This window comes from Globicephala melas, chromosome 11, assembly GCF_963455315.2.
Source record: "Globicephala melas chromosome 11, mGloMel1.2, whole genome shotgun sequence".
NCBI classification, from domain to species: domain Eukaryota; kingdom Metazoa; phylum Chordata; class Mammalia; order Artiodactyla; family Delphinidae; genus Globicephala; species Globicephala melas.
This window is the reverse complement of record NC_083324.2, coordinates 91,816,621-91,843,395: the sequence shown is the minus strand read 5'-3', so window position 1 is coordinate 91,843,395 and position 26,775 is coordinate 91,816,621. Positions and strand designations below refer to the sequence as shown.

Sequence of the window (26,775 nt, the reverse complement as noted above, 5' to 3'; positions counted from 1 at the left end):
TGTGTGTGTATGTGTGTGGTTAGAGTGGATGGGGGCTGGCGGTGGGGAGGAGGAAGGGTTAATAGTTCCTCTAATAAGTCCTGTTTTATTATCTCATCTATTTGCAAGGACATCCTTACTGTTGGATCCTTTTCCGGGTGTCTTAACTTCTTTATCTTGAAGACAGGAGAAATGCTTGGAAGATATTACCAACACCAAATGTTATCTGGAATTACCGTTTATATAAACTACATCATCTAAAGTAAATGAGAAAACATAAGAAAAAGGCTTAATAGCATGTCTGGCACATAGTTAATATTCAATAAATTGCAGCTGCAATAAACTATGTCCTATTATAAAGCTGTATATACTATACGATGGCATCTTGGGTGCATTACACGTCGATGGCGCTATATACAATGCATACTGTATTTCATATAGTATGTAATCTAATCAAATGTTCAGAGGCTATTTCTAGACTCTGATCTAAGTCCCTGAATGGTCTCTTCTATGAAGACATCAGGCAATAGACCAGAGGTGCAACTTCCTACTCCCAACTTGCCAGGAACAACCTCCAAAGATTATCCAATAAGATAGAAAGCAAAATAAAATGGAGGGAAAAAAACTTTACAGTTAAATAACTGTGGTCCGAGCCCGTATTGAAAAGTTGCTGACCTTGAATTGGCATCTGTTCCTTCTCTCCCCTCCTTACATTCCCCCCTCCCAGAAAAAACCAAAACCAAAACCAAACCAAACCAAAACAAAACAAAATCCCAAAAAGCCCCTAGTGCATGCCATGCTTACACCCTTACCTAGGGAAGGGAGGGCTGTACTGACAATGGTGCTGTAGAGCGGTTCCCGGTAGAGATAAGCATGGTGAATGTGCCTTCTCTTACAAAGCTTCCTCATAAAAATTTTTGTTTAAAGAAAAATGCTACTCCTAGCATCATCCTCTCCATCCCCATCTCTGCAACTTCTACAGACACACACACACGCACACACACACACACAAATGTAAGGGAGAAAAAAAAAATCCTTTTCTCTATCCTTTAGGTTCTGTGATGAGGGGCCTGCAAATTAACTTGACAAAAGACAGATTAGCAAGGGAAAAGACAGATTTTGATTCACAAACATACAAAAGAGTTCACAGAAAACATGTGATTCAAAGGAGGTGGTTAGAATTTGGGGCTTATGTGCCATTTTTATAGGGGAAGGAGAAGGGAAAAGGGCACTTATGAGAAAACAAATGATTTTTAGGAGAAATAAGCAGGCCCTTAGGAGAAGAGATGGGAAATATTATAGTTTTATGACAATGCCTGTCTGGGTGTGGTGCTGACCAGAAGGTCTCTGAGAAGAGGAGGTAAGAGTGGCTCCCAGGGAGGGAATATAACAATTCAGTTATCTGCAGAGGCTCTGTGTTTTGGCAGAGAAGGGATTTCAAATGCCTTTAGCTCAAAATAATTCTTATGCCAAAGTGGCATACTTGGGGTGACATGTACTCTTCAATGACACACACCAAAGTGGCCTAATATACTACTATTGGGACATATATAGGTAATGTTAACACTTAAGAGTTGGAAGACACCTTAGAAATCACCCCCTGCCTTGTTTTATAAATTAAGAGAAGGGAGGCTCCCAGAGGGAAAGAAACTGCCTCAGATTTCCTTATGTTCAAGGGGAGACAAGGATGAAACCTCTGGAGCCCAAAGATCCCCAGGGTCTGCTGTCCCTGAAGGCAACAGCTAAACACAGTTCTCATTTCAAAGAGAGACTGGAAAAAAAAAGACACAGGAAGAAGGAGAAAGATCTCTTGTTCATCAAGCTTCGGTCGGTTTCTGCTCATTTCTGAAAGGGTGGAAAAACTAAGATGAAAGCAGTTCTCCTGTAGAGGGTGAGGGAGAAAAGGGGTGAGAAGAAAAAAAGAGCTAATTTAAATTGACATGCTCTCTCGTGATTGCTTGCAAAAACAATCACTTTTTGATGATACAGCAGCATTATCCGGAGAAGTAATTTATAGACACCATTTCAAAGCGGGGGGGGGGGGAGGGCTGGGGAGTGGAGATCTTACAAAACCTAACAGCACAGAAATGCACGACGCAGTATTGCTTAGGAGAAAAAGAAATAAAACAGTAAACTTCTCCTGCACTTCCTATGTTGAAAAGGTTTGACTGTAAATCCTGATTTTGACATTCATCCCAGATCCATTTTAGAGGCAGCCCACAGACTCAACAGGGCGAGAGAAAACACTAAATCATAATTACCTCATAAAGGCCAAGCCTGTTTCTCTGAATGCTTGAGAACTGCTGTAGCTTCTCAAAATATCATAAATCTGTTGTGTTCTCTCCTGTTTTACTTAACAGCCAATTAATGTTACTGTTTAAAAGAATTAAAGCCATGGCTTGGAAGAGGGCGCGTGTTGGGGGAAAATAGAGGTCTTTAAACTTTGACTAGCGCCCAGATACTGTTTGCAAATGGGCTCTCATTATGGAACAGCTCATTAAAAGACTCGGCCGCGGAAAAATCCTGCCACGGTGCACATCCGCTGATGTGATCTTGTTCTTATTAGCATACTGGAAAGGAAAACATTTTTCAACACAATCTTGAGTCGGTTTTAATATCCTACAGGGTGACATCGGACGTGATGGTAGGAGGCCTTGCTCCTCTCTTGCAAGTCCTCCTGCAAGAGAAGCTTTGGGCCACCCACACGCCCAGCGTAATTAGGGGGAGCGGTAGGATGGATAAGAACAAGGCAGGCACACAGCCCCAAAGGGTCCTGGTGCCATAAGTAACTCTGGACCCCAACACAGTCTATGACTACGCCACACGTTTCCAGATAAAGACAATAAAACCCTTGTTTGTTCTCCGAGGTCTCACTAAGTCATTCCATCAGTTGTCACCCTAAATTCTCAGCAAATACTGAGACAGCTGGCTGTGGGCACTCCTGGGCACTGCACAAAAACCAGCATGAACAGATGCTGAGTTGGGAGCATTCAGATTCCCAAACTTATCTCCCACTTAGCTCCTTATCGGGAAAATGAAGATGCCAGTAACTGCCTATGACCTGTGTGGCAAAAATATTCTAAAACGACTTAGACGATTACTTTTGTCAAAAGAGTCCTGAACCGAAGCAAAGGAAAAGCGAGATGACACGGACACCCAGGAGATGGCCAAGAAGCAGGTGACCGTTTGAAACTGGGACGCAAGGAGAGAATGTAGCTGGATTTAAGCAGAGTTGGAAGAGCATGTGCTTAGGAGCCAGACTGCCTTGGCTTAGATCTCATCTCGGCCCCATATATATGGCAGGAGGCAAGTTACTTAACTTCCCTGAGCCTCAATTTTCCCATCTGTAAAATGGAGATAAAGTGGAGTCTCACATGTGAGATAAGACGGAACAACTGAAGTAAAATATCACATATATCAAAATTTTTTCTTGATAATATGCTCCAAAATGCACGTATATGGTTTCTCTTCCAAAGTCATCTCCCAAATCATCTCTCACTGGGTCTCACACAGCTAGATTTTCCTCCAACAGTGGAACAGATAAAATCCTGGCCTCAGTTTATGAGCCGTTTTGGAAGAAAAAAACTGTATTGCAAATTTAGGCACTGCAATCAGTCTTGGTGCTCCGAGATGCTAAACACCACTGGAGGCACCCTGGTAAGAGAGAGAGTTTGAGGAAACACACATCTTCTGTGCACTCTGGTGCCTGAGTTCACGGAGTGAAAGTGGGAGCAAAATCATTTGCACCAATTATATTAAATGCAATCTCTCTCTCTTCCCACTCCACCACCACCTTCTTCTCTGGGAAGTACACACAGTTTAATTTCTCTAGGTTGAATAAATCAAATACATGCATCATATAACTCCACTGTAATTACAGACACACCTCATATGATTGTTGTGAAAGAAAACAAAACAAAAACGTGAGAGGGTTAGTGCTTGTCAAGGGTACAGCATGAGACTTGGTTCAGTCAATACCGAGTACTGCTCTCCTCCCTCACATTTGTAGAAGCCCCATTATGACTATTTTCAAAGAGAATCAGACAAGTCACATTGCATGGAAACCCTACCCTCATCAATATCTTTATCCTTGAATGACCCTGAAGGTGACTGCTATAGACTGAATATTTGTGTCCCCCTAAAATTCACGTTGAAATCCTAACCCCCCAATGTGTTGGTATTAGGAGGTGGTATTTTTGGGAGATGATTAGGTTATGAGGGTGGAGCCCACATGAATGGGATTAGTGCCCTTATAAAAGAGACCCCAGAGAGCAACCTCACCTCTTGCATCATGTGAGGACACAGAGATAAGACAGCTGTCTATGAACTGGGAAGTGGGTTCTCATCAGACAGCAAATGTGCTGGCGCGATGATCTTGGACTTCCCAATCTCCAGAACTGTGAGGAATAAATATCTGTTGTTTATAAGCTCTTCAGTCTACGGTAGTTTGTTACAGCAGCCAGAATGGGTTAAGACAGTGACAAGAAGATAAAAAGGAGGGAGGAAAGGAAGGAAGAAGGGAGACAATGAAGAATATCTATGTCAGTGGAAAGAGTTTCAGTAATGATGATATGGAAGGCTGGTGTAGCTGGGGAGATGTTACAGCTTGATTCTATGTGTATTATCAGTTACTCTTTTTTCCAAACTTACATTTCTTACATATCTACCTCCCCAAGCAACGACCATTATCATTTGAATATATATTTCTTTCCATGCTATATTCTGGGCATAGTTTTGTCACAGTTTCTCACCTTATAGATATATATAACTTTTATTAAGAATAAGGCCACTTCTACATTGCTGTGATCAGAGTTAGAACTTTAAATTTGGGACTTCAAACAAAATTTTACAAAGGAACTGCTGTTTTCCCTTTTCTCCTTTCTTTCCTTCTCCTTCCTTCCTTCCTTTCTTTCTTTCCATCTTTTCTTTCTTTTTCTTTCTTTCACTTTTTAACCTCACTCTATTTCCTCCAGCTCATTATAGTTAATATTAGTGAATTACTTATTGATCATTTCTCTTGCTATGGCCTTATACTAGGCCTTTGCATGTGTAATTTAAAAAAATCAAGGATTATTCAGAGGCTCTTCCCCTTTCCACCTGTACAAAAGGCTTCTGTGCTGTTTTCTAGTTCTTTGTTTGCAGAGTCAGGTTGTAGGACAGAACTGAAAGTAACCAAGATTGGCTGGAGTGATGCATGTTGGAAATGACAGTGTTTCTGGTGGAACAGAATTCAGTAAGGAGGTGAGAAGAGGAGTCAGGTGGAGTGCGGGGCCTGGGCTGAGCAGTAATGTGGACTTGAGATATTCGAGGAGTTTGGAAGAAGAGAGGAGAGATATGGAGTGGGAGTGGGCGACAGTTACTGGGACAGCATATGGGAGAGTAAGGTTCTAAGGACATTTGCAGCACACTAGAGATGAAATCCCATTTGAAGGGAGTAAAGTTTCAATCAGCCTTTACATAAGTTTTAGTCACCACCATTCTTCCTTATTTTAGTAGCTTACTTTCAAAAAATTTCTTGTAACTATTATAATTGTTTTGTTCAAGCAGCATGATTTCCACGCCATCTTGTTGATCTTTTCTCTCTCTTCCATTTCACGTTAATGACCAGTGAAATAATTGCTCAGGTCAGTCCTTGAAATATCAGTTTTTAAAAATCCATAGAAAATTGCTGCAATTAACCAGACCCTCCAAATTGAGCAGTATACAAAATGACTCTCATGCCCTATCCATAGGCCAAAGTTGGAGAACATCTAGATGCTTTCCAAAGACTTTCCCAAGTAAATCGGTAAAAGCTGTCGTCTTCTTAGCCTGAGTAATAACTGGGGCACAGCTGCTCTCAACAGCAGACTCGTGACAGCAAATCAAAGTAGGCTGATTCAACAACTTACACTCAAAGGGGCCTGCACTGCCTCCTGGGTGTCTCATACTTCCAGAGGCGTGAAGACAGAGCCATGTCTACAACCTCAAAGACTCATGTGAAATATGGAATCCTGGAAGGGACATGTGGGACCAGGGCCACAGGCAGAGAAATGGGGCTTGGCTGCAGATTAAACAGCCGGTCTGCGGAGACCTGAGTCACCACCAGACATTGCAAATTATTAATACCCACTCCCGCTAAATCCTTGGAATTTGCAAGAGAGTGCCTCACCATCTGAAGCTGAGTTTCCCAGCTTACAGCTTTGCCCAGACTGAGAAAGGCAGGAACAACGAGAGAATTAGTCAGGGTCTGTCCTTGGAAGACAAGAGTCTCAGCTGCTCATTTCCTCCTTCCTGAAAGTGAAAGGGGCACTTGACACCAAATCATCCAAGAATCTCAGGGCATCAGGCAAGCTAGTCAGTTGGAGGTTTATTGTTGAGCTGGCTTTTGGTTGCTTTCATAATTACCAACTTGCAAATACACCTTTCTGAAATCTTGGATTTCACTTTCTAATTATGCTAATGACTTGGGGTTAACTGAACAAAAAGCTTTCGTCAGTCACAAATAATCCTTTCATTCCATAGGATTCCAATACGTCTTCTGGGTCCATTAAAATTGAAGTGAACAATCACTATTTCTGAATCTTTTTTTTTTTTTTCCATTACAAACATCTACCATCACTGGGCCCTGGGGCTGCAAGGTTAGATATAGATACAATATAGCGACAAGACATCTGGAGTCTGAAAACAAGGGCATTTGAAAGATGCACAATCGGACAGTCCGTGGTGTCCTGTTCTCTGGAAGTGGGCACTGCCGAGGTACTACGGGTTAGGCTAGCAATTCCTGTAAGTACCATCTCTGTCTCTTTTCATGTGAGCATATGTTTTATGACAGCCCCCTCTGGGAAGATGTGCCTGCGTCCGGCTCCCAGCTGTGTGTGTCCCATTCTACCAGCTTCAAATGCCTTCTCTGGTAAGAAAGGGAAAATGGTGACACAGGGAGGGATGTGTGATAGTCACTTGTGTCCAGAACTCGATCATGTTTCAGAAGTTTATGAGAGCGTATTAAGAAATGAGGACATTAGATGCAACCTAAGTTTCTAAGAAAGGGTTTTGCCTTATTTCCAACGCTCATCTGTAAACTTCAGCCACGGCACCAGCAGGCAGCTGGGAATCTCTAATTGACAGCAGGAGGGGCAGGGTAGGGTACAAAGGGCACTCAGAGCTGGTTACGGAGGCAGCATGCAGGGTGGGTGGGCACTCCAAGTAACCGTCTTAGTGTACAGATGGAAGGTGGTGCCTTGGCCTCCCGCTTCCTACCCCTACACCTCCTGGATGAATTACCTTTAGCCTCCACCATATGGTGATACTTGATATTTTCTGAAATAATAACAGAGACTATGAGTCATCCAGCTATCATTTCTTCCCTGGAATGATCACTAAACGTGCACTACCTCTGATCCTTATAGCTCTGCATGGCCTGGAGAACCTCAGAGCTACTCTTCAGACTCTATACCACCTTGAAGCTCCATGGTCTTTCTAAAGGTTCACTCTTACTCTGTCCTCCTTGTGGATGAGAAAAGGAGCGCAGTTCAGTTAAGAGATATTTTATGCCCCAGGAAATGGTTAGCTTCTTTTGCCTTTCCTTCTGCAGAGTGAATAATTCTATTCTCTTTACATTTACTCATGAACTTCTTCGCCAACTTTCTTGTCATCTTTTTTGTCTCCTTCTGTGCTTAGAAAACTGGGCCATTGTTTTTCAAGGCTCTTTCTAAAACACAATGATCTCATTTTGTTGTATATTTCTGATTAGTACAACATGTCTAAGTAGACTTTAATTCAACTGTAGAGTTGAATTGAAAATTGTATTAACTGTGGTCATTCGATACATAACTGTATGAATTTAATCTACATTTTTGCCCCCATAGCTAATATTTTTCTTGCTATAAAATCATAGCTAGAAAAATTAAAAGATCTAATAAGCCGGTTCTCAAACCTCTGACCACTAAAACTATGAAACACATGAAGCTGTGTAAAATACCCAGACTTCATTGTTTCAGTGTATATTCCTTCTTTCTCTGCAAGGTGTAATAGGAAAACAAACCAAAACAAAAACATTGGACTTGAGCCCTTAATCCAATACTTTGTCTTCATGAACTCAGGTGAGTCATTTTACCCCTCTGCGTCCCCACTTCCTCATTTATAAAATAATAGTGTTGGATTATATCAAGTGGGTTTTTCACAGCTCTTTGTTTTGCCACGAAAACCTTTCTTAAAAGAAATCTTTAGGTAGAAGCACAGTGCATAGAACAGATAAAAGCAGAGCTCTCTGGATGAAGCAGGGATGGCGAGACCCCCAACCCCAAGACTCATCCGCTTAAACCCTCCACCTAACTCTCACCCATTCCCACCTCATTTTAACAACGTATGGTTTCATATACAAGCACAGCTTGGGTACCTGTGAGCCTTTACATTCATAGCACATGTCTTGATAGGAATACATGCAACTGTGTGAGATTATGTGTGTTTCTGTTAGTGGATAGAAGAAATCCAAATTTCCCTCATGCACCTTCTGAGACTAGAAGTGAGATCAAAGGTCGCAAGCTCACTGGTCATGAGCCTGACACAGAATGGCAGCCCCGTGCCCACTAGCCCCAAGGATTCCTGGTACCCACCCTCCTGGGAGGGAGAGTAGATAGTCTCATTTGTGCTCTAGGAGATGCAGCTGCCCTTCTGCTGCTACTCCACTGGAAGAGCAGAGGCTTCCTCTGCCCTGGACACCAGAACACCTGCCGGTGGCCATCACATCCACTGCTCCACCAGGCAAGGTTGTCTCTTGCTGGCTGGTGGTTCCACACCATCTATCACTGTTCTGAGGAGCAGGTGGGGCTCTGCGGTTTCTCCAGTGGCCACAGCGCCCCCAGGAGGCTGTGCTACTGCTTGGCCCTCTCTCCTGGGCAGCAGCATCCCCAATGCCGTGAGCACTTCCCAGACCAACGCCTCGCGGCATGGCGGGAAGCATGCCTTCTTCAGTTTCGCAGCAGTGCCACTCAGGCCTCAAGATTTTATGAATTTCAAGAAACACCTCTTTCAGTTTTTATTTACACGCTTTCCGCATTGCCACCTCTTCACAGGACTCAAGCAGGCGGGTATCGAAGCAGGGGATGCATCTATGGGACAGAGATCACACGATCCTCAGAACTGCCCTCCCCTAGAAGGATGAAGACGTTCTTACTGAGTCAAGGTCATTATGCCTGGCTTATTTCTCCCTTAATGCTCTCCCAGGAGGCTTCTCAGCCCCTGTGCAGATAACCTTCAGTTCTCCAGATGTGTCCCAGCGTGCTGGAGCCCCAGCTGACCCACCCTGGGCTCTTCCTGAGACCCTTTATGCGCACGTATGTGGATGAATCGGTGTGTGGTTACAGAATAAATCAAGAGCAGCTTGTCGGCAAGATAACCGACAGCGAGGGGGTTGGGATCTTCCCCCCAAGGTTTCATTTCGGGAAGCATATGGAAACTCTAAGTGTGATAGGTAGAGATTAACTACTTAATTCTTCAGCTGGAATCAAACTGGGAGGCTTCAGAACAATCGGGCTATGCGTAAGAGGAAGGGGCTTCAGATCTGGGTAGGAAAAGGCTTACTTCTCCAGCAATGACACTGCTTTGGTTTTTGGCAACTGGTGTCAGAAATAACACAAAGAAAGCCTGTGAGTAAGAACTCTGTTTAGATAAGTATTTCCCAAAGAGTGCCGTGCACAACCGCCTGTATTATGAGATTCCCTGGAAGTAAACAAATGTATGAACAGGTCTGGAGACCTCCACATCCTGTCCTAGAGGGTGTATTTGGCACACTCCAGATGAGAGAAAATGTTGAGTAGAGAAACTTTTAATATATTGACAACGGAAATCTTTTTAAAAAAATCTAACACATTAATATCCTCAGAAGTAATGTTTTATGGAGTGCATTTTGAGAAAGTTTGCTTAGAACAGGGGTCAGAAAACTTTTTCTATAAAAAATCAAATAGGAAAACCTTTCAGCTTTGTGGCCATACGCTCTGTGGCAATGACTCTGCTGTAGCACGAACGCAGCCGTAGACAGCACGTAAACCAGCCAGCGTGGCCGCGTTCCAAGAAAACTGGTTATGGACACTGAAATTTAAATTTCATGTCATTTTCATGTGTCACAAAATATTATTTTTCTTTTGGCTTTTTCCAACCACTTAAAAAAGGAAAAAAAAAATTCTTAGCTTGAGAGGGCTGTACAAAAACAAGTGGTGAGCTGAATTTGACCTCCAGGTTGTAGTTTCCTGACCCAGGGCTTGGAAGCAGCATCAGCTAGGAAAGGAAGTGAACATCTGTGCAGATACCAGACCCAGAGTCCACGGAGCAGAAACCCTGTCTGTGTACCCCCCCGTTCAATCTCCAGTGCTCAGTTTGCCGCCTAGGACTTTGACGAACCGTACGGTACATGCTCGTAAATGTTTTTTGAATGAAGGGATAACCATCGATTCAATTTATCTGTTAGTAGCATGGGCAGAAGTTAGTTTGTACTGGTCCTGATTGCTGGATGTCATCATAAGTGGCAAATAGGAACCCATGACTCTGAGGCATTCAATGCCAGCAAGAATTTCTACTAGAGAAAGGACTTGAGGACACGGGGAGGGGGTAGGGGAAGCTGGGACGACGTGAGAGAGCGGCATGACATATATACACTACCAAACGTAAAATAGATAGCTAGTGGGAAGCAGCCGCATAGCACAGGGACATCAGCTCGGTGCTTTGTGACCACCTAGAGGGGTGGGATAGGGAGGGTGGGAGTGAGGGAGACGCAAGAGATATGGGAACATATGTATATGTATAACTGATACACTTTGTTATAAAGCAGAAACTAACATACCATTGTAAAGCAATTATACCCCCATAAAGATGTTAAAAAAAAAGAATTTCACACTTTTTTGAATAGCCTTTGATTGTAGGTACAGACTGTTGCGGCCGCCTGGGGTACGAGCAGGCTGTCTGGCAGGAGTAAAAATAAATGCATTATAAAAGTTGCCTTGTCTTTGCAAGATAGGAATTTAGAGTCAGTGGCAACATCTGGGTCAGAACATATATCTGTTTCTAGATACTTCTTTTACTTACAGCTGACTTTTTACTTGCTTCCTGGAAAGGCTCTGTTTTGGTGTCCCCATGACATCCATTTGTCTCCATCAGTCTCCCCAGAGTTCACTGCCACAAGCCTGCTTTTTGGGCTTACTCTCAAGTCAGTCTTTCTGGGACTGTCTTGTCCTTTGGAAGTTTCCATTGGTAACGTGGAGTCACTGGATGACAAACCTTCTGCCTGGCTGCAGACGCACGTCCTCATTGACACCCTCCCTGATACTCCAGGTCTGTGCAGTACTCCTTCCTCTGAACATATGGATCCCTCTCTCCCTCCCTCCCTCCCTCCCTTCCTTCCTTCCTCCATTCATTCAAAACATGCTTACTGAACAAATGCTCACCCACACACTGCTATGGCCTGGGGGAAAGAAAAACCACCTCCCTTCGAAGAGTTCACAACGTAATGGGAGAGCCAGAGACAACAGACAATGAGAACAACTTCCCTAACGCTGAGAACCTCTCCACCTGCTCCTGGCCACACGCAGCCTGGTATTTTCAGTGCCCTTTTCTGGGGCTGATGCTAGAAGCTCCAGCTGGTTATGGATTCTTGAGGGCAGACGCCATGCCCTTTGTCTTTCTCACCTCAGAAGTGCCTACAGTGACCACTTAGCAGAGTAGACTCTCATCACGTGTCTGCAGACTTTATTTTAAAGGTTTCGACATGGGATGCTTGGTTTCCTCATGACCGAGGTTCACCCAGACGTGTGTGCGCTTGGCGACCAGTGGACCGGATGGTAGAGGGGAGGGGCGAGAAGCTGCAGTGGGATGGGCACCTGTTCTGGGTGGCACAGGAGAGGCAGCAGGGCTGCAGCAAACAGGAGGGCGCAGGAAGGGATTAGCCCGCCCTCCCCCTCAGGACCCAGAACAGTGTGTCTGGTGGACCCTTGGCTACTGTGGGCCTCGAAGAACTCACTTTCTAGGTCTAACCCCCATTCCAGGAAGAGGGTCCCTCCAGATCAGATCTTATTGAAGGGGAGGTGGGGACACTTCCGTTTCTATAGGAATTTTCAAAACAACAGGGTAGCTTCAGCAAAATGGCCGAGCCACGCAGTAGGGCCGGACGTCAGACAGCAGCGGCCCTGCCCAGTGCCTGCTCGCAACCCCACCAGCCATACGACAGCCTGGCCACATAGTCAACGTAGCTACAGCTGCGACCCCTGCCTCAGTTTCACATGGAGAGGTGGGGTTCTGATGGTAAGGCTTTGGAATTAAGCCTCCATTGGTTTAGTACCTTTTTCTCTGTTGTCTGGGACAAATGATTTTATCCTTCCGAGCTTCAGTGTTTGCATCTACAAGATGGGAACAATAATATGTTATGCCGTTGTGAGGACTGCAGGAGAGAACGTTTGTTAAGAGCCAGGCCCCAGTAAGCACATTACAAATGGTAGCTGGTATCATGACCTTTCTCCCGCAGGGACTGTCTGCAGGGCCACGCTCACTCCTGGCCACTGCCGTTCGTGGGCCCGGGAAGCCCCGTGTTCTGCAGAGTGAATCAGCTTGATTTGCAATGGTGACCCCCTCGGGCGTTCAGGTTTAACTTTCCGTACCTCTATCTACGAAGCACCTTACCGTTCCTCCATCTGTCTCTCGTCTCCATATATGGTGGTTCCAGATTCCAGATGTCTCCTGCCCTTAACGAATACGGGGCTTGTGTTTCTGTTTCTTGTTCTCTGTGCTGTTTCGGAGCAGTTCTGGAAAAAAAGAAGGAGGGCGGAAACATCTTTGCTCTGTCATCTAAAAACCTGGTCATCTTTTCAGATACATCGAAAAGCACAACACGTAAAAGAATATCTTAGAAATCAAAAGTAAAGGCAGATCCTTCCCTCCCACCTCCTCCTTCCACACTCCCCTCCCACCTCCTCCTTCCGTACTCCCCTCCCACCTCCTCCTTCCATACTCCCCTCCCACCTCCTCCTTCCGTACTCCCCTCCCACCTCCTCCTTCCATACTCCCCTCCCACCTCCTCCTTCCGCACTCCCCCAAATGCAATAAAGACACAATAGCGCGCTTATTCCGTCTCCCTGCCTCTGCTGCCATCAGCATATTCCTCCTGCGGGTCCCACAGGCCCCGCTCACAGATGAAGCAGTCAAGGCTGCAGCCTGACTGACTTGTAGGGAGGGGGGTGTAATCGGAGGGAGGAGAACATTGCAACAACCCAGCTGCTCTTGCGAGGTTGATTTCCATTTTGGAAAATAGCAGAAGCAATTACCGTGGCTCATTAGAAGGCCTAACACACTGGCTGCAAAACTATATTTGGAAAACCGTATTCACTTAGCTCCAGAGTGGTGAGAGGGTGTGAGAGGGTGGCAGGAAGTGGAAAAGACAGACCAGGGCTGGCCACTGTGGAGACTCGAATCTGCAAACAGGTGATTTGATTGAATTCTGCGAGGAACGAGGCACTGATGGAGCTGGGACACAGGGCCCACCTGGACCTGCGTCTCGATGCTCTGAACCTCGGGAAGCTCCAGCCCTTTAGAAAATTGAGGTTGTTCATGGAGAGGCCCTTCTGCCGAGTGGGAAGTGGGGTGAGATAGAGTCTCTTTCATGTGTCCTTCTGAGAAAGCCCAGCTTCCACCTCGGATATCCAGGGAGCAGCGGTGGGCTTCTGTGGTCTCCCTTGAATTTGCCGTTCAATTACATCAGGGCCTGTGGGCCTTTGGAACAAGTTTTCATTCTTATCTATCTGCTGCTTTCTGACTAGGAAGTGTCGACAACACAGGCTGTTAGCTCCTGTCTTGTATTTGCTCATAACTAAAAGGAAGGTTCTGGGATGGGAAGGACATACTTTGGGCAAGAAAGGCATGGTTCAAGAAGTTTGTGGGGTAGGACTCTACCCCAGATAGAACTTGAGAAAAAATCACCTCTGCTCTCTACTGTTGGATGAGGGCAACTGGAGCCCTTCGTCCCAGTAATACTTCTTAGATAAGTTATGTGATGGAGCTATTTAATTTGTACTTAAATAATCCTCAATGTTGGTATGGTTCTTTATATTTTACAAGATACTTTCTTTATATTTTACCAGGGCTGTCAAGAGCTGCTTCCTACTAAAAAGTAGGGGGGAGTCCCCGCCAGCAAGCATGGTGGGGGGAATGGTCTCCATGTAGTGTTTGTATTGACAGGCAACAGGCAGGATCCAGGCACCTGGGGAGATTCCACAGTCTAGGAAATTTGTATTTGCTTCCCCTGCCCTGTTGATGACCCCTGGCTTTCTCATAAAATATCTCACTTAAAACCCAGGTACATATTATTGTTTCTATTTTGCAGAGGAATAAAATGAAGTTCAAGAATTTTTTACAACTTGCCCAGGGCCACCCATCTACAGAACAACATGGCTGAGACGTCAACTCAAGTTACTCTTATGTCGGTTCCTCTTGACCATAGTGCCTTAGTCAGAAGTGTACCTCCCTTAGGCAGGAATGTACAGTGGAGAAAGGACAGCCCCTTCAATAAGTGGTGCTGGGAAAACTGGACGGCTACATGTAAAAGTATGAGATTAGATCACTCCCTAACACCATACACAAAAATAAGCTCAAAATGGATTAAAGACCTAAATGTAAGGCCAGAAACTATCAAACTCTTAGAGGAAAACACAGGCAGGACACTCTATGACATAAATCACAGCGAGATCCTTTTTGGCCCACCTCCTAGAGAAATGGAAATAAAAACAAAAATAAGCAAATGGGACCTGATGAAACTTCAAAGCTTTTGCACAACAAAGGAAACCATAAACAAGACCAAAAGACAACCCTCAGAATGGGAGAAAATATTTGCAAATGAAGCAACTGACAAAGGATTAATCTCCAAAATTTATAAGCAGCTCATGCAGCTTAATAACAAACAACCCAATCCAAAAACGGGCAGAAGACCTAAATAGACATTTCTCCAAAGAAGATATACAGACTGCCAACGAACACATGAAAGAATGCTCAACATCACTAATAATTAGAGAAACGCAAATCAAAACTACAATGAGATACCATCTCACACCAGTCAGAATGGCCATCATCAAAAAATCTAGAAACAATAAATGCTGGAGAGGGTGTGGAGAAAAGGGAACCCTCTTGCACTGTTGGTGGGAATGTAAATTGATACAGCCACTATGGAGAACAGTATGGAGGTTCCTTAAAAAACTAAAAATAGAACTACCATATGACCCAGCAATCGCACTACTGGGCATATACCCTGAGAAGACCATAATTCAAAAAGAGTCATGTACCACAATGTTCATTGCAGCTCTATTTACAATAGCCTGGAGATGGAAACAACCTAAGTGTCCATCATTGGATGAATGGATAAAGAAGATGTGGCACATATACACAATGGAATATTACTCAGCCATAAAAAGAAACGAAATTGAGCTATTTGTAATGAGGTGGATAGACCTAGAGTCTGTCATACAGAGTGAAGTATGTCAGAAAGAGAGAGACAAATACTGTATGCTAACACGTATATATGGAATTTAAGGGAAAAAAAATGTCATGAAGAACCTAGGGGTAAAACAGGAATAAAGGACACAGACCTACTAGAGAACGGACTTGAGGATATGGGGAGGGGGAAGGGTAGGCTGTGACAAAGCGAGAGAGAGGCATGGACATATACACACTACCAAACGTAAGGTAGATAGCTAGTGGGAAGCATCCGCATAGCACAGGGAGATCAGCTCGGTGCTTTGTGACCGCCTGGAGGGGTGGGATAGGGAGGGTGGGAGGGAGGGAGACGCAAGAGGGAAGAGATATGGGAACATATGTATATATATAACTGATTCATTTTGTTGTGATGCAGAAACAAACACCATTGTAAAGCAATTATACTCCAATAAAGATGTTAAAACTAAATTTAAAAAAAAAAAAAAAAAAGAAAAGAAATGTACCTCCCTTAATGGAAATCCTGAGTGACAACTGAATCATCTAGGATTTATTTATCTTGAGTCTGGGGAACTTGCCCCAAGGAGACAGGTTTACTGTCTTTCTGGTCTACCAGCCTTATTTAGCATATGACTTCTGTCCTTATGCTCATAAGATGTCTGCTGTTCCTCAAGGAATCATATCCTCTTTCTAGGAAGAAGAAAGAAGTTTTCTAGAGCCAATGTAACAAAGTACCACAAACTGGGTGGCTTAAAACAATAGAAATTTATCCTCTCACAGTTCTGGAGGCTGGAAGTCCAAAATTAAGGTGTGGGCAGGGCCGTCCTCCCCCTGAAGGCTCTAGGGAAGAATCCTTCCTTGCTTCTTCCAGCTTCTGGGGTTGCCAGCAATCCTTGGTTTTCCTTGGCTTGTAGATACATCACTCCAAGCTCTGCCTCCATCTTCAAATGGCCTTCTCCCCTGTGTGTCTGCAACTGTGTGTCCAGATTTCCATCTTTTTATAAGGACATCAGTCATATTAGATTTAGGGCCTATCCTAAATCAGTAAGACCTCATCTTAACTTGATTACATCTGCAAAGACCCGTTTTCCAAATAAGGTTGTGGTTATGGTAGACATTAATTATTGGGGGATACCATTCAACCCAGTACAAAAGGGTAGAGGCAATGCCAGCAGATTTCTCCTGTGTCCTATGGTCACCTTAACTGCAAGGGAGCTTGGAAAATCAAGGAGAGGCAGGCAAGGGAGGAGGAAATTGGAAGGGAAGTTAGGTAAGTCTGATACACACAGCTATTGTTTAACCAGCTTCTTTGTTTCAGACGAAAGGGAACTAGCATCTTCTGAGATCATACAGTAGTCTTAGGTTCTTTATATACACTACCCTATTTAATATTGTAGCTCCTTTCCATGTGTCTCTCTTATTGGGTTGTCGGCTCAGTGAAGGCAGGGCTGTATCTTCTATTTCTTTTATACACCATACAAATTGGAGCTCAGTACACATTATATTGACTAAATTATCGCCGAGTCTTCCTCACTTTTTGCTATAGCCCATTCTTTCCCAAGGGCCTCCTGATGTCAGCCATGGAAGTTGGTCCAGGCTTGATGTTGTTTTCCTTCTCCTCCTCCTTCTTCACCTCTGTTTGTTGTCATTGTTGTTATAAAGGAAATAAGCAGCAGTTATATTTCATAAGTAATTCAGTGGGCTGCCCTCATGTGACCCAGAAGAGTAAATCCTTTTCTAGGTATCCCCACCTTGGAAGGACTGTGAATGGGAAAGACTATGGAATAAAGGATTATTATTTTAAGAAGCTAAATTCTAATTCTGAAACGGAATCTAGAGTTACGTGCTCTGTTCTCTATAACCACAACTGTTCTGTTTCCAGTTTTTAGAACTGCTCTCATTTGTCTTAATCAATCCTTATAAGTGTTTCTGAAGGAAAAGGAGAAGGATATTAGAATCAAGACCCAATATCTAAAAAATCATACCTAGGAAGATAAATATATAGGTAGACAGGAGGAAAGATGGACAGATAAATGGAAAGGTAGACCAGGTATCTGAAAGGAAACTAGGGAGTTCAGAGTGAGTGCCATGCTCACTCCCTGCCCTTTGTACCAGGAATTCCACCTCCCTGGGCATAGCTGACTGGACTGAAGATGAGCACCTGGCCCAGAGGCAATCATCAGTGGCACTGGCTGTGGTCCAGAGGGGCACAACAGGATTACCTGGAGAGACTTTTCAAAATGTCAGATGTCCAGTTCCATATCAGATGGAGATTTTAATTTATTCCATATCAGCGGGTCCCCTGGAAGTGTATTTTGAAAAAGCTGTACAGTTGCTTCTGATGGGCTCCCCTGGTAAGGAACCTCTGAGTGCTGGTTTCAAGGCAGTTTTTCCCCAAAGGGGTTCCTTATACTGCGTAGTGATTAGGCAAATCATTCACTCCTCCTTTCTGGAGGAGTCTGACTTCAGAACTCACAGAGGGCTGATGATGCTGGGGAGTCCAGAACAGGGGAACTGGTGAGCCAGGGGACCTGTTTCACGGACATGGCAGAGCCCTGGAGCAGAGAGGGAAGGCTGCCTGGTCTGAGCAGAAGTGAGCAGAGAGACGCTTGTCCTCAGAGGGGCTATCAGGTTATAAAGCTCCAAATGGACCCTCAATAGTGAGATCCATGCTCCTTTTCCCAGTGGAGCTTCCTGAGTGCTCGCCTGCTTGTGTGTACCTTATAAACACCCATCACCGACGTAACCCCAGGATGTCTCTACTGTCTGCAAACTGAAAGAACTCAACATAGAAAAGTATCTGTATAGATTCACTGAATACTCCTCAAGCGTTTATTTTATAATGAGAATACAAGTAAGATAGAGAACATACATATTCTTCCCTGAAGAAGTGGATAACACAGACTGTGTCCCTATCTGCATGGAGCTTGCATCCTATTTGGTTAATTAAACAACTGCGAAGAAATCAATAAGATAGTTTCAGATGACAGTAAGTGTTGTGTTGGAGAATGACGGGGGAGGGCCACACATTGGATTGGCTGGTCAGCGCAGACGTCAATAATTCTGGGCAGCCCTTCTTTTCATCACTTGGGGCCAGCTTCTTTCCTAGCTGAAGGCGTAGCAGGACTGCAGCAAAGGGTGGAAGGCCAGGCAAGTTTTGCAAATTACAAGGGATTCCTTGAGACAGAAGCATCCTTCTGACAAATATCTATCTCCCCCAGAGATTGGAGGGGAGAGGAGTGAAAGAAGAGGGAGGGAGCATGGAGGAAGGGAAGGTGATCCTCTCCAAATCGATTAGGAATGAATGTAAGACTTGTTCCCAAATTAAAATAACTGTCTACTAAAGGCAGGTTTCCTTAGAGCCACCCTTAGATGCTAATGACCTTCAGCTGTTTAAAACTCCTATCCCCTTCTCCCTCTAGTCTGCCTGGGTCTCTCTCCTCCCTCCACCTCACCTCGTCCCCTTGTTCCTCCTCCTTTCTTTCCTCTCTCCCTCATACCGTGTTACCATTATTGTCAGCAGAACGAGCTGCATGCATGCCAAATCAGGTCATTCACAAATATAGAACAAACGTCTGTCACTACAGATTTACCATGACTAAATGACTAAAGCATGGCCCTTCTGTCTGTGAAAAGTGTGCCCATTAGTTACGTGGCGTCATAGCCTGCATAGCCTTTTAACCCTCTACCTTAGCCTCACGGAGGTGAGCATTCCTCCAATACACATCCGTTTGAGTGTCTCTGAATGATTTATTGTGGCGGCGTGTCTAAAGAGAAGACAAAATCAGCCTTTGCATTTAACCCTCCCCCCAGCACACATGCAAAGCCATTTTCTGGAGTTGAGGGCTTAACTGTAAATATTTGTTCTGGCTGAAACCTGCTAGAGAATATTTACCTAAAATGAGATAACTAACAACACTCCATTAAAGAAAATGAGCATGAACTGACACAACTTTTCAAGAAAAATTGCTAACGAAACATTAACCTCAATTTACGTTATTTAGAATTCTCTTTTAGTTTTATTTTTTATTATTTTTTTTTAAAGAACAAAACAGGTGTATTTCTTTTTCACTACCTGATACAGAGGATCGTGTGGTATGGATGGATAGTATGAGTGACAAATAATACAAGTATATTTTACTTGAAATAAGCAAAAATGCTTACATAGCTCAACGGGTCACTTGGAAATAAGCTTGCTTGACTGTATTACAGAGCCAAAACGAAGCTGAAACACAGACTCTTCTTTGACATGTGTTTGGAGGAAGACACTACTTGGTTTTTAAAAAAACTGACCTTCTCTTAAGGCCTGGTCATCGAAGTATAAACAATGTAAATGAATCCGCCATTACCAATTGTCCTATCGTATCTATGTTACCTGTGCATTCTGAGATCACACCTGTACCTGCTGATAAACCTGGGAAGGGTTGCTCTAACACAGTTACATTTGAGTTGGCAGGCAGGACTGGGAAGACTAATTTGGAAAAAGTTTTACATCCTATTTAGAACAAATCACTAGTCTTCCCTCAAATAACAGGTTGTAATAGAAAGATACTGTCTGACTATGACTGTTAACTACGTTAACAAACATGGCTGTTTGATTCATTCGCTTATAGTACAATCCTGCCATAAAGTATTAAAGCACAGGGTAACTATCATTCCTTCAACATCTGCATTTTTTCAAGTTTTATACTCTACTATATCCCTAGTATGTCAGCAGTTTTTGAATATTACAAAAATAATAATAAATGGGTAAAACTCTTCTAAAAATGCACATGTCTATCACTATAATGGTACTAGATGGGAAGGAGACGATGAGGGAAGGGAAAACAGCAAACACATTCATTTGTAGGGAATGTGGTCCAAGTCTTTGGATTTAAAAATAACTTCCCCAGAGAAGCTGGCTATAATGGAATTTCCAGAAAACTTCCTTTGCCTCCAAAAAGGACCTGAAAAGCCCCAATCCAAACGTTTGAAACTATAGTTATGAGATGTTATAAATGATGATCAAAGCGATCGGAGGGAGAAGGATGAATGTGTCTTCCATTCAGCTATAGTTTGTAGCATAGCCTCTTTAGCTGTTGGTTGATCAGTAAAAACCAGTGAGGTGCCAGAAGTGCTGTGAAGGATGGGGTAGAAAAGCACTGAACACATTACCTGTCTGTGTCAGTAACAGGGCTTCATGGCTAGGAAAATTTTCTAAGTAGAAAAATGACTCCAGGATAGATATCTCTCTCCATCATTAAATGTGGTAGAATTAAAAAAAAAAAAAAAAGATTTACAAGTAGATATAGTGAAAACAGAAAATTACAAGGCAGAAAACACAAAAGAATCTAGACAATGCTATAAGTTCAACAGTATTCCATGAGACTAGAAAACCTGTTAACTTTGAAAGCCCTAGAAAAGTATCCCTCTTGTTTATAAATCACTTATTTATCATATGACCACACATTGACTCCTTTCTTTCCATGTACTGAAGAATCCTATATTCAGCCTTTAAGCATTCTGCATTTCTTTGCCAATCTTGTAGCTGAGTATCTTGTTCCAGTTGATTTTGGTGCAGGTAACTGGAAGTTGCTGGCACAAGGCCTTGAACGTGGTGTCTGAGATTGTTTGATAGTTTTCACTAATTGCTGTCTGATACTCATTTTTTGCATGCTCTATGATTTTAATAAACTCCTTGGCAGTTTGGACTTCATTCAAAACAGTGACTGAATCCTGTACATCTTTATGACTAACCAACTGAACACTGCCATCTTCATAACAGTGAACCTGTATCTTAAGTCCTCCAACCACTTGGGCTGTAGAGGGTGTGATGGTGAACTTCCATTCTGATCTCCAACGACCACTCCAGAAGTTTTTAGGCTGAAACTGGTGGTTTTCAATACATATGGCATACATGGATGCCATTTCTTCAATAACGGTCTGTTGCCCATCTATAGTTTTAGCATAAACAGTACAGAAGCCATTGGAATAATGATCTTTCACATAGGCCCTTAAAGCACTGTCACAGGATTCTCTCCAAGAATTCAGACCTCCATCTACTTCCTCTGGCTGAGAGTCACTTGCTTCCCTCCGTAAGTGATCAAACTTAAAGGAAATTTTGTTTCTTGGATCTAAAAATCTGCTATTACCCAGGTCACCATGTTCTGTAATTAAGAACTGATCTTCATATCCTTCTATCTTCACAGGCATGAATTGACCCATGTTATACTGGGCATATACATGTGCTGCCCCTTCCCTGGGGAGACCATCATTATTAAGTAGTAGCCGGACATCGTTGAACACTTCATTAAATTCCGCTGGGGGTGCATGAGTGATGAATTTAGCAGCTATGCATACCTTCTCCTCATCCCACACCCAATCCTCCAAGTCGGCCATCTTGGGCTGCTCTCTAGATGTTTTAAATTCATCATGTACTTTTACCTTGTAAAAACCAGATCAGGGGCTTCCCTGGTGGCACAGTGGTTGAGAGTCTGCCTGCCGATGCAGGGGACACGGGTTCGTGCCCCGGTCCGGGAAGATCCCACATGTCGCGGAGCGGCTAGGCCCATGAGCCATGGCCGCTGAGCCTGCACGTCCGGAGGCTGTGCTCCGCAACGGGAGAGGCCACAGCAGTGAGAGGCCCACGTACCGCAAAAAACAAAGAACAAAAAAACCCCAGATCAATTCTCCTTTCAATCTGATATTAAAATATATCTGATGATAACTGAGAGAAAGAAAAAGTGAGAAGAAAATAATAGTGATTTCTAAAGGAGAATAAAATGAATTTTTGAAATACCTATTTATCTTTAAAACAGTCTTGTTTTCAAATGGTTTAGTCCATGTTAAAGCACAAGTCCACCCTGAGTTTTATAGATAACTAAAGCAAAGCCCAAAGATACATACGTATGAATGAGAAAATTGGTAATGAAGAATATAATTCAACACTGAACACAAAAATTCCAAAAAGCTAGAGTCTTTTTCTGTTTTAATTTCTGCAGAACAGTCCACGGAAAATTTAAAAGACCTCTAAAACCTAGTAAGAAGAACATAAAAAAAGCACAAACTACTATCCATACAACTTGTTTCCATTTTGATCATTTGGCTGGGTCTATTTTCATTGAGAATTTTTATTTTTTAAAAATGTAAAGGCAGCAGAAACCACAAATGTTAAAATGAGAAAATCAGACCTGTTCTCACTGCCCCCAAATAACTACATTACCCTATTGACACCAGTCGTAAATGCCTTGCCAGCTAAGTATTACACCATCATTACTGTTATCACCATTGTTATTATTTTGTTCATTTCTTTGCTCATTAGTTTTCTGGTTCAACCATCATACGTGGCTGTAATAGAAATTCATTACCATGTGATGGTTGTTGGGCTGCCTATGGGAAATGACTTGATAGTCTTGCAAACACTGAATCACGAAGGAAATTAACACTCATTTTCATGCATGTTTGCTTGCATGTTGATGACCTGGAAACACATGCTTACACTCCATATTTTCCTTGTTGCTCTTGATTTGTTTTTCCTCTGGTAGGAACAGAACAATATGGGCTTCCTCCAGGGGACAAAACAGCACCTAACTACTGCAGCACACAAGGGCGAGAAGTGCAAACTACACAGTTGTCAGAGAAATGTGCATTTATATCAAAGGTTATGGTCTCTTCTACTAAGTGGGACTAACTACCGGCTATAAAGCCCCCATTATACTCTGGCAATTTTTCCCTGGACCAGTTATCTTCTCTGTTCATCTTGTTGACTGTGCCGTGCCCATTGTGGAATAATAAGAGAATCATCAGTGGATGCTAAAATCACTGGGTGAGAAACTGTCCAGAGAACAGGACGTTCACAGTCTCAAATGTGACACCACAGGTGACTTATTAATACCAAGGGGAAGGTGGCAGGCACCGCCTTAACCAAATGGGGTAAACTGACGTCGTCTCCTGATGTGACGTAGTGAGAAAGCCACACACTTGTGTAGTATTTCTGTCAGAAATGTTAAACTTGAATCTAATCATGAGGAAAGAATCAGACAAATCCAAATTGAGATACAACAGACAAAAAAATGGCCTAGATTCCTCAGAAATGCCAATGCCATAAAAGACAAAAAAGTCCAGTGAATGGCTCTAGATTAAAGAGGCTGAAGAGATATAACAATTAAGTGTGACATCTGATCCTTGATTGGATTATGATTTTTTTCAGAAGCCAGGAAGGACATATGGGGACAACTGAGGAAAACTGAACACGGACTACATATTAGAAAGGAGGATTGTATCAATAATATTTTGTGTGATTAGACCGTGGTTATGTGGGAGAATGCCCCCCATTCTCATATAAATAGACGTATGTAGGGTTGAAGTGTCCTGACAGCTAAACTAGTACTCAAATGTTCCAGGAACAAACAAACAAACAAACAAACCACACCAGAGAGTTAAAGCAAAGGAGGTAAATGTTAACAGCCGGGGTATTTAGATAAAGAGTATATAGATATTTTTGCAACTTTTCTATAGGTTTGAAATTTATTCAAAATAAAAAGTTGGTTAAAAAAAAAAAGAAATAATATTAGCAGCACTTATGTAGCCCTTACTTTGTACTATAGATACTTTTCCAAGCACTTTACACAGAGTAATTTATTTAATCTTCACAACACCCTGCACGGTATATTATATTAGCTGCATTTTACACATGAAACAACAGAGGTTCATAGAGGTTAAGTGATTTGACCGAAGTCAACCGTCAGCAAGGAGTAGAGTTGGGATTCCAGCTAGAGGCTGTGCAACTTAACCTCTCTGCTCTGCTTCTATTGGGCATATCCTAGTTTCCATAGCCTTCTGAGGGCATGGAAGAGGTTGTCCATCACACCTCAATAACTCAAACACTTTAAAGATCTTCTTTATATTAACTTGAAATTTATTTCCTGATGGATTTTATCCATTTGCTCTATTTCTACAGTGGGTCCATCCAGAGCAAATCACTCTTCCCTCCACTAGAATGTAAGCTCCACAAGAATTAAGAATCGGTCATGTTCACTACTGTGTTCCCATGTTGGAAAACTTCCTCCTGGCACACGGCAGGAACTCACTAAACATTTATCGAATGAATGAATGAATGAACAGCAGCCTTTCAAATATCTGAGGTCAACTGCTGGAAATTTCCACTCTCTGTTGAAAACCTCCCTAATCCCTTCAATTGTGCCATTAATATTCTAGTCACTGTCATCTAAATAGTTTCAGTTTTTCTAGTGTTAAGGGTTGTTCCCGGAACTGAAAACAGTACTCCAGCGTTCACTGACCACCACCACTTTCTTTGTTTCAGATGATTTCCTTCTTTTAATTGAGCCTAAGGAATCACAACAGTTTTTTAAGTGGCGTTGTAAACACTACAGAAAAGTTTTACCGGCAAAGACAGTGGACTGAACATACATGTTAACTATTGCTCTGTCCTAGGCTTCACTAAAACAACGGTGAAGGATTTTTTTTTTTCTTGCATAAGCCCCTGAGAACAAAGGTAATGAGAGAGAAGGAAATAGTAATAACGTTTTAGAAGCTGGAAGGCAGATAAACAAATGGTAACTGGCTTATCCAACCTAAGAAAGATGAATCTTAAGCCAGCAAGGGGATCAGGTGACACTGAAGAATCCCAAAAGTTTCAGAAATTGGTGACATCAGCAGGAATAAAGACACAGACCTACTGGAGAACAGACTTGAGGACATGGGGAGGGGGAAGGGTGAGCTGTGACAAAGCGAGAGAGAGGCATGGACATATATACACTACCAAACGTAAGGCAGATAGCTAGTGGGAAGCAGCCGCATAGCACAGGGATATCAGCTCGGTGCTTTGTGACCGCCTGGAGGGGTGGGATAGGGAGGGTGGGAGGGAGGGAGATGCAAGAGGGAAGAGATATGGGAACATATGTATATGTTTAACTGATCCACTTTGTTATAAAGCAGAAACTAACACACCATTGTAAAGCAATTATACCCCAATAAAGATGTTTAAAAAAAAAAAAAAGAATGGACATAAATGTTCAGAATTCAAAAAAAAACAGAAAAGAAAAGAAATTGGTGACATCAGTTACCTCTAGAAGGAGGGCTTAAGGTGCAGAGTGAAAACAGGAGGATTGGTCACAAATCTGTTTAAGACTTGAAATGTCTTTGTAGCCCTCCTCTACACAGCAGAAACCTAAGGGTCTATTCGCTAGAGGAGTAACAGAGAAGGTCTCCAGACAGGGGTTACACCAGATACAGTTTGGGGCAGGAGTACCTTAATGAAAGGAGGACTAAATCGGATTGGAGGAAGATTAAATAAACGTTTCCATACTGACTGCCAAGACCTATGCCCTCTTCCCCCACTCTGTTTATCTCTATCCTTCAGGTAAGAGTTTGGAAAGTCTTTCCCTGGAGAATCCAACTCGTCCAAGAGGAAAATCTTAGGAAATTGACAATGAGGGGTCCCCAAAGAAATGGCTGACTCCGTAGCATGTGAGCGCCACACATGAGCTCAGAGCCTCCAATGAGCTTTAAAATTAAAAAAAAAAAAAAATTATCATTCACTGTAGCTAAATATACATAAGATAAAATTTTATCATACGAACTATTTTTAAGTGTATAGTTCAGTGGCGTTAAGTACATTCACAAAGTTACGCAATCGTTACTACCATCCATCTCCAGAGCTTTTTCATCACCCCAAAAGGAAATGTACTCATTAAACAGTTAACTCCTCATAACCCCCTCCCCTTAGTCCCTGTAAACTCTGTTCTACTTTCTGTCTCTATGAATTTGACTATTCTAAGTCCCTCATATAAGTGGAATCATATTATTTAACTTAGCATAATGCCTTCAAGGTTCATCCATGTTGTAGCATGTGTCAGAGTTTCCTTCCTTTCTAGGACTGAATAATATTCCATTGATGGAGCAATACCAGACAGGAAACTATAGAGTTAAGGGAAAGCCTTATGTTAACTCACAGCCTAGAGAGATTCCTCTGCCTTCCCAAAGTCAGGATGATTTCTAAAACCTCCTTTCACAGCAGCACAGAGAAGCCACCCCAGGTTCTAATCTCTGCAGCAGCAGATGGTTTTGCAAGACCCGACAGTAAAGTAACCTTTGTAAACTGCATTCTATATGGTATATAGATCTATGCAGAAGCACACTGAGACAGCTAGCTAGGGTGACACAAAGACGGCTGATGCTGGTCCTGGACCCTGAAGTCTGAGCTGTGAACAAACACATTAGCAAAGAGAGAGAGAACTCCTTGCTGCTGGGAGCACAGCCTTGATCTGGAACAACCACCCTGGCATGAACCACCACAGAGCACGAACTGGTGTTCAATACAGGAAATGACCACAGTGAGGTTGGCCATGGTCTGAGGAC

At 43.0% G+C, this 26,775-nt stretch overlaps 1 protein-coding gene and 2 long non-coding RNA genes across 4 annotated transcripts in view; 1 reads left to right on the top strand and 2 right to left on the bottom strand.

Moving 5' to 3' along the window:
- LOC138842880 (uncharacterized) overlaps positions 1-26,775 on the bottom strand; it is a 248,363-nt gene that overhangs the window by 19,658 nt on the left and 201,930 nt on the right. Inside the window, exon 3 of the long non-coding RNA XR_011377845.1 lies at positions 12,622-12,743. This is a non-coding gene — a long non-coding RNA (uncharacterized lncRNA). The remainder of the gene's footprint in view (positions 1-12,621; positions 12,744-26,775) is intronic.
- The window catches only part of LOC115866132 (uncharacterized), a 261,222-nt gene that overhangs the window by 148,714 nt on the left and 85,733 nt on the right, over positions 1-26,775 (top strand). The gene's annotated exons all lie outside the window — the stretch shown is intronic.
- Positions 20,911-21,795, bottom strand: LOC115866129 (F-actin-capping protein subunit alpha-1-like). Its single transcript, XM_030881383.2, has one exon. The coding sequence runs from the start codon at positions 21,793-21,795 to the stop codon at positions 20,911-20,913; it is 885 nt and encodes a 294-aa protein (XP_030737243.1).

Excerpts from the sequence above, each read along its gene's own strand:
- LOC115866129 (XM_030881383.2), bottom strand. The coding sequence starts at position 21,795 with ATGGCCGACTTGGAGGATTGGGTGTGGGATGAGGAGAAGGTATGCATA.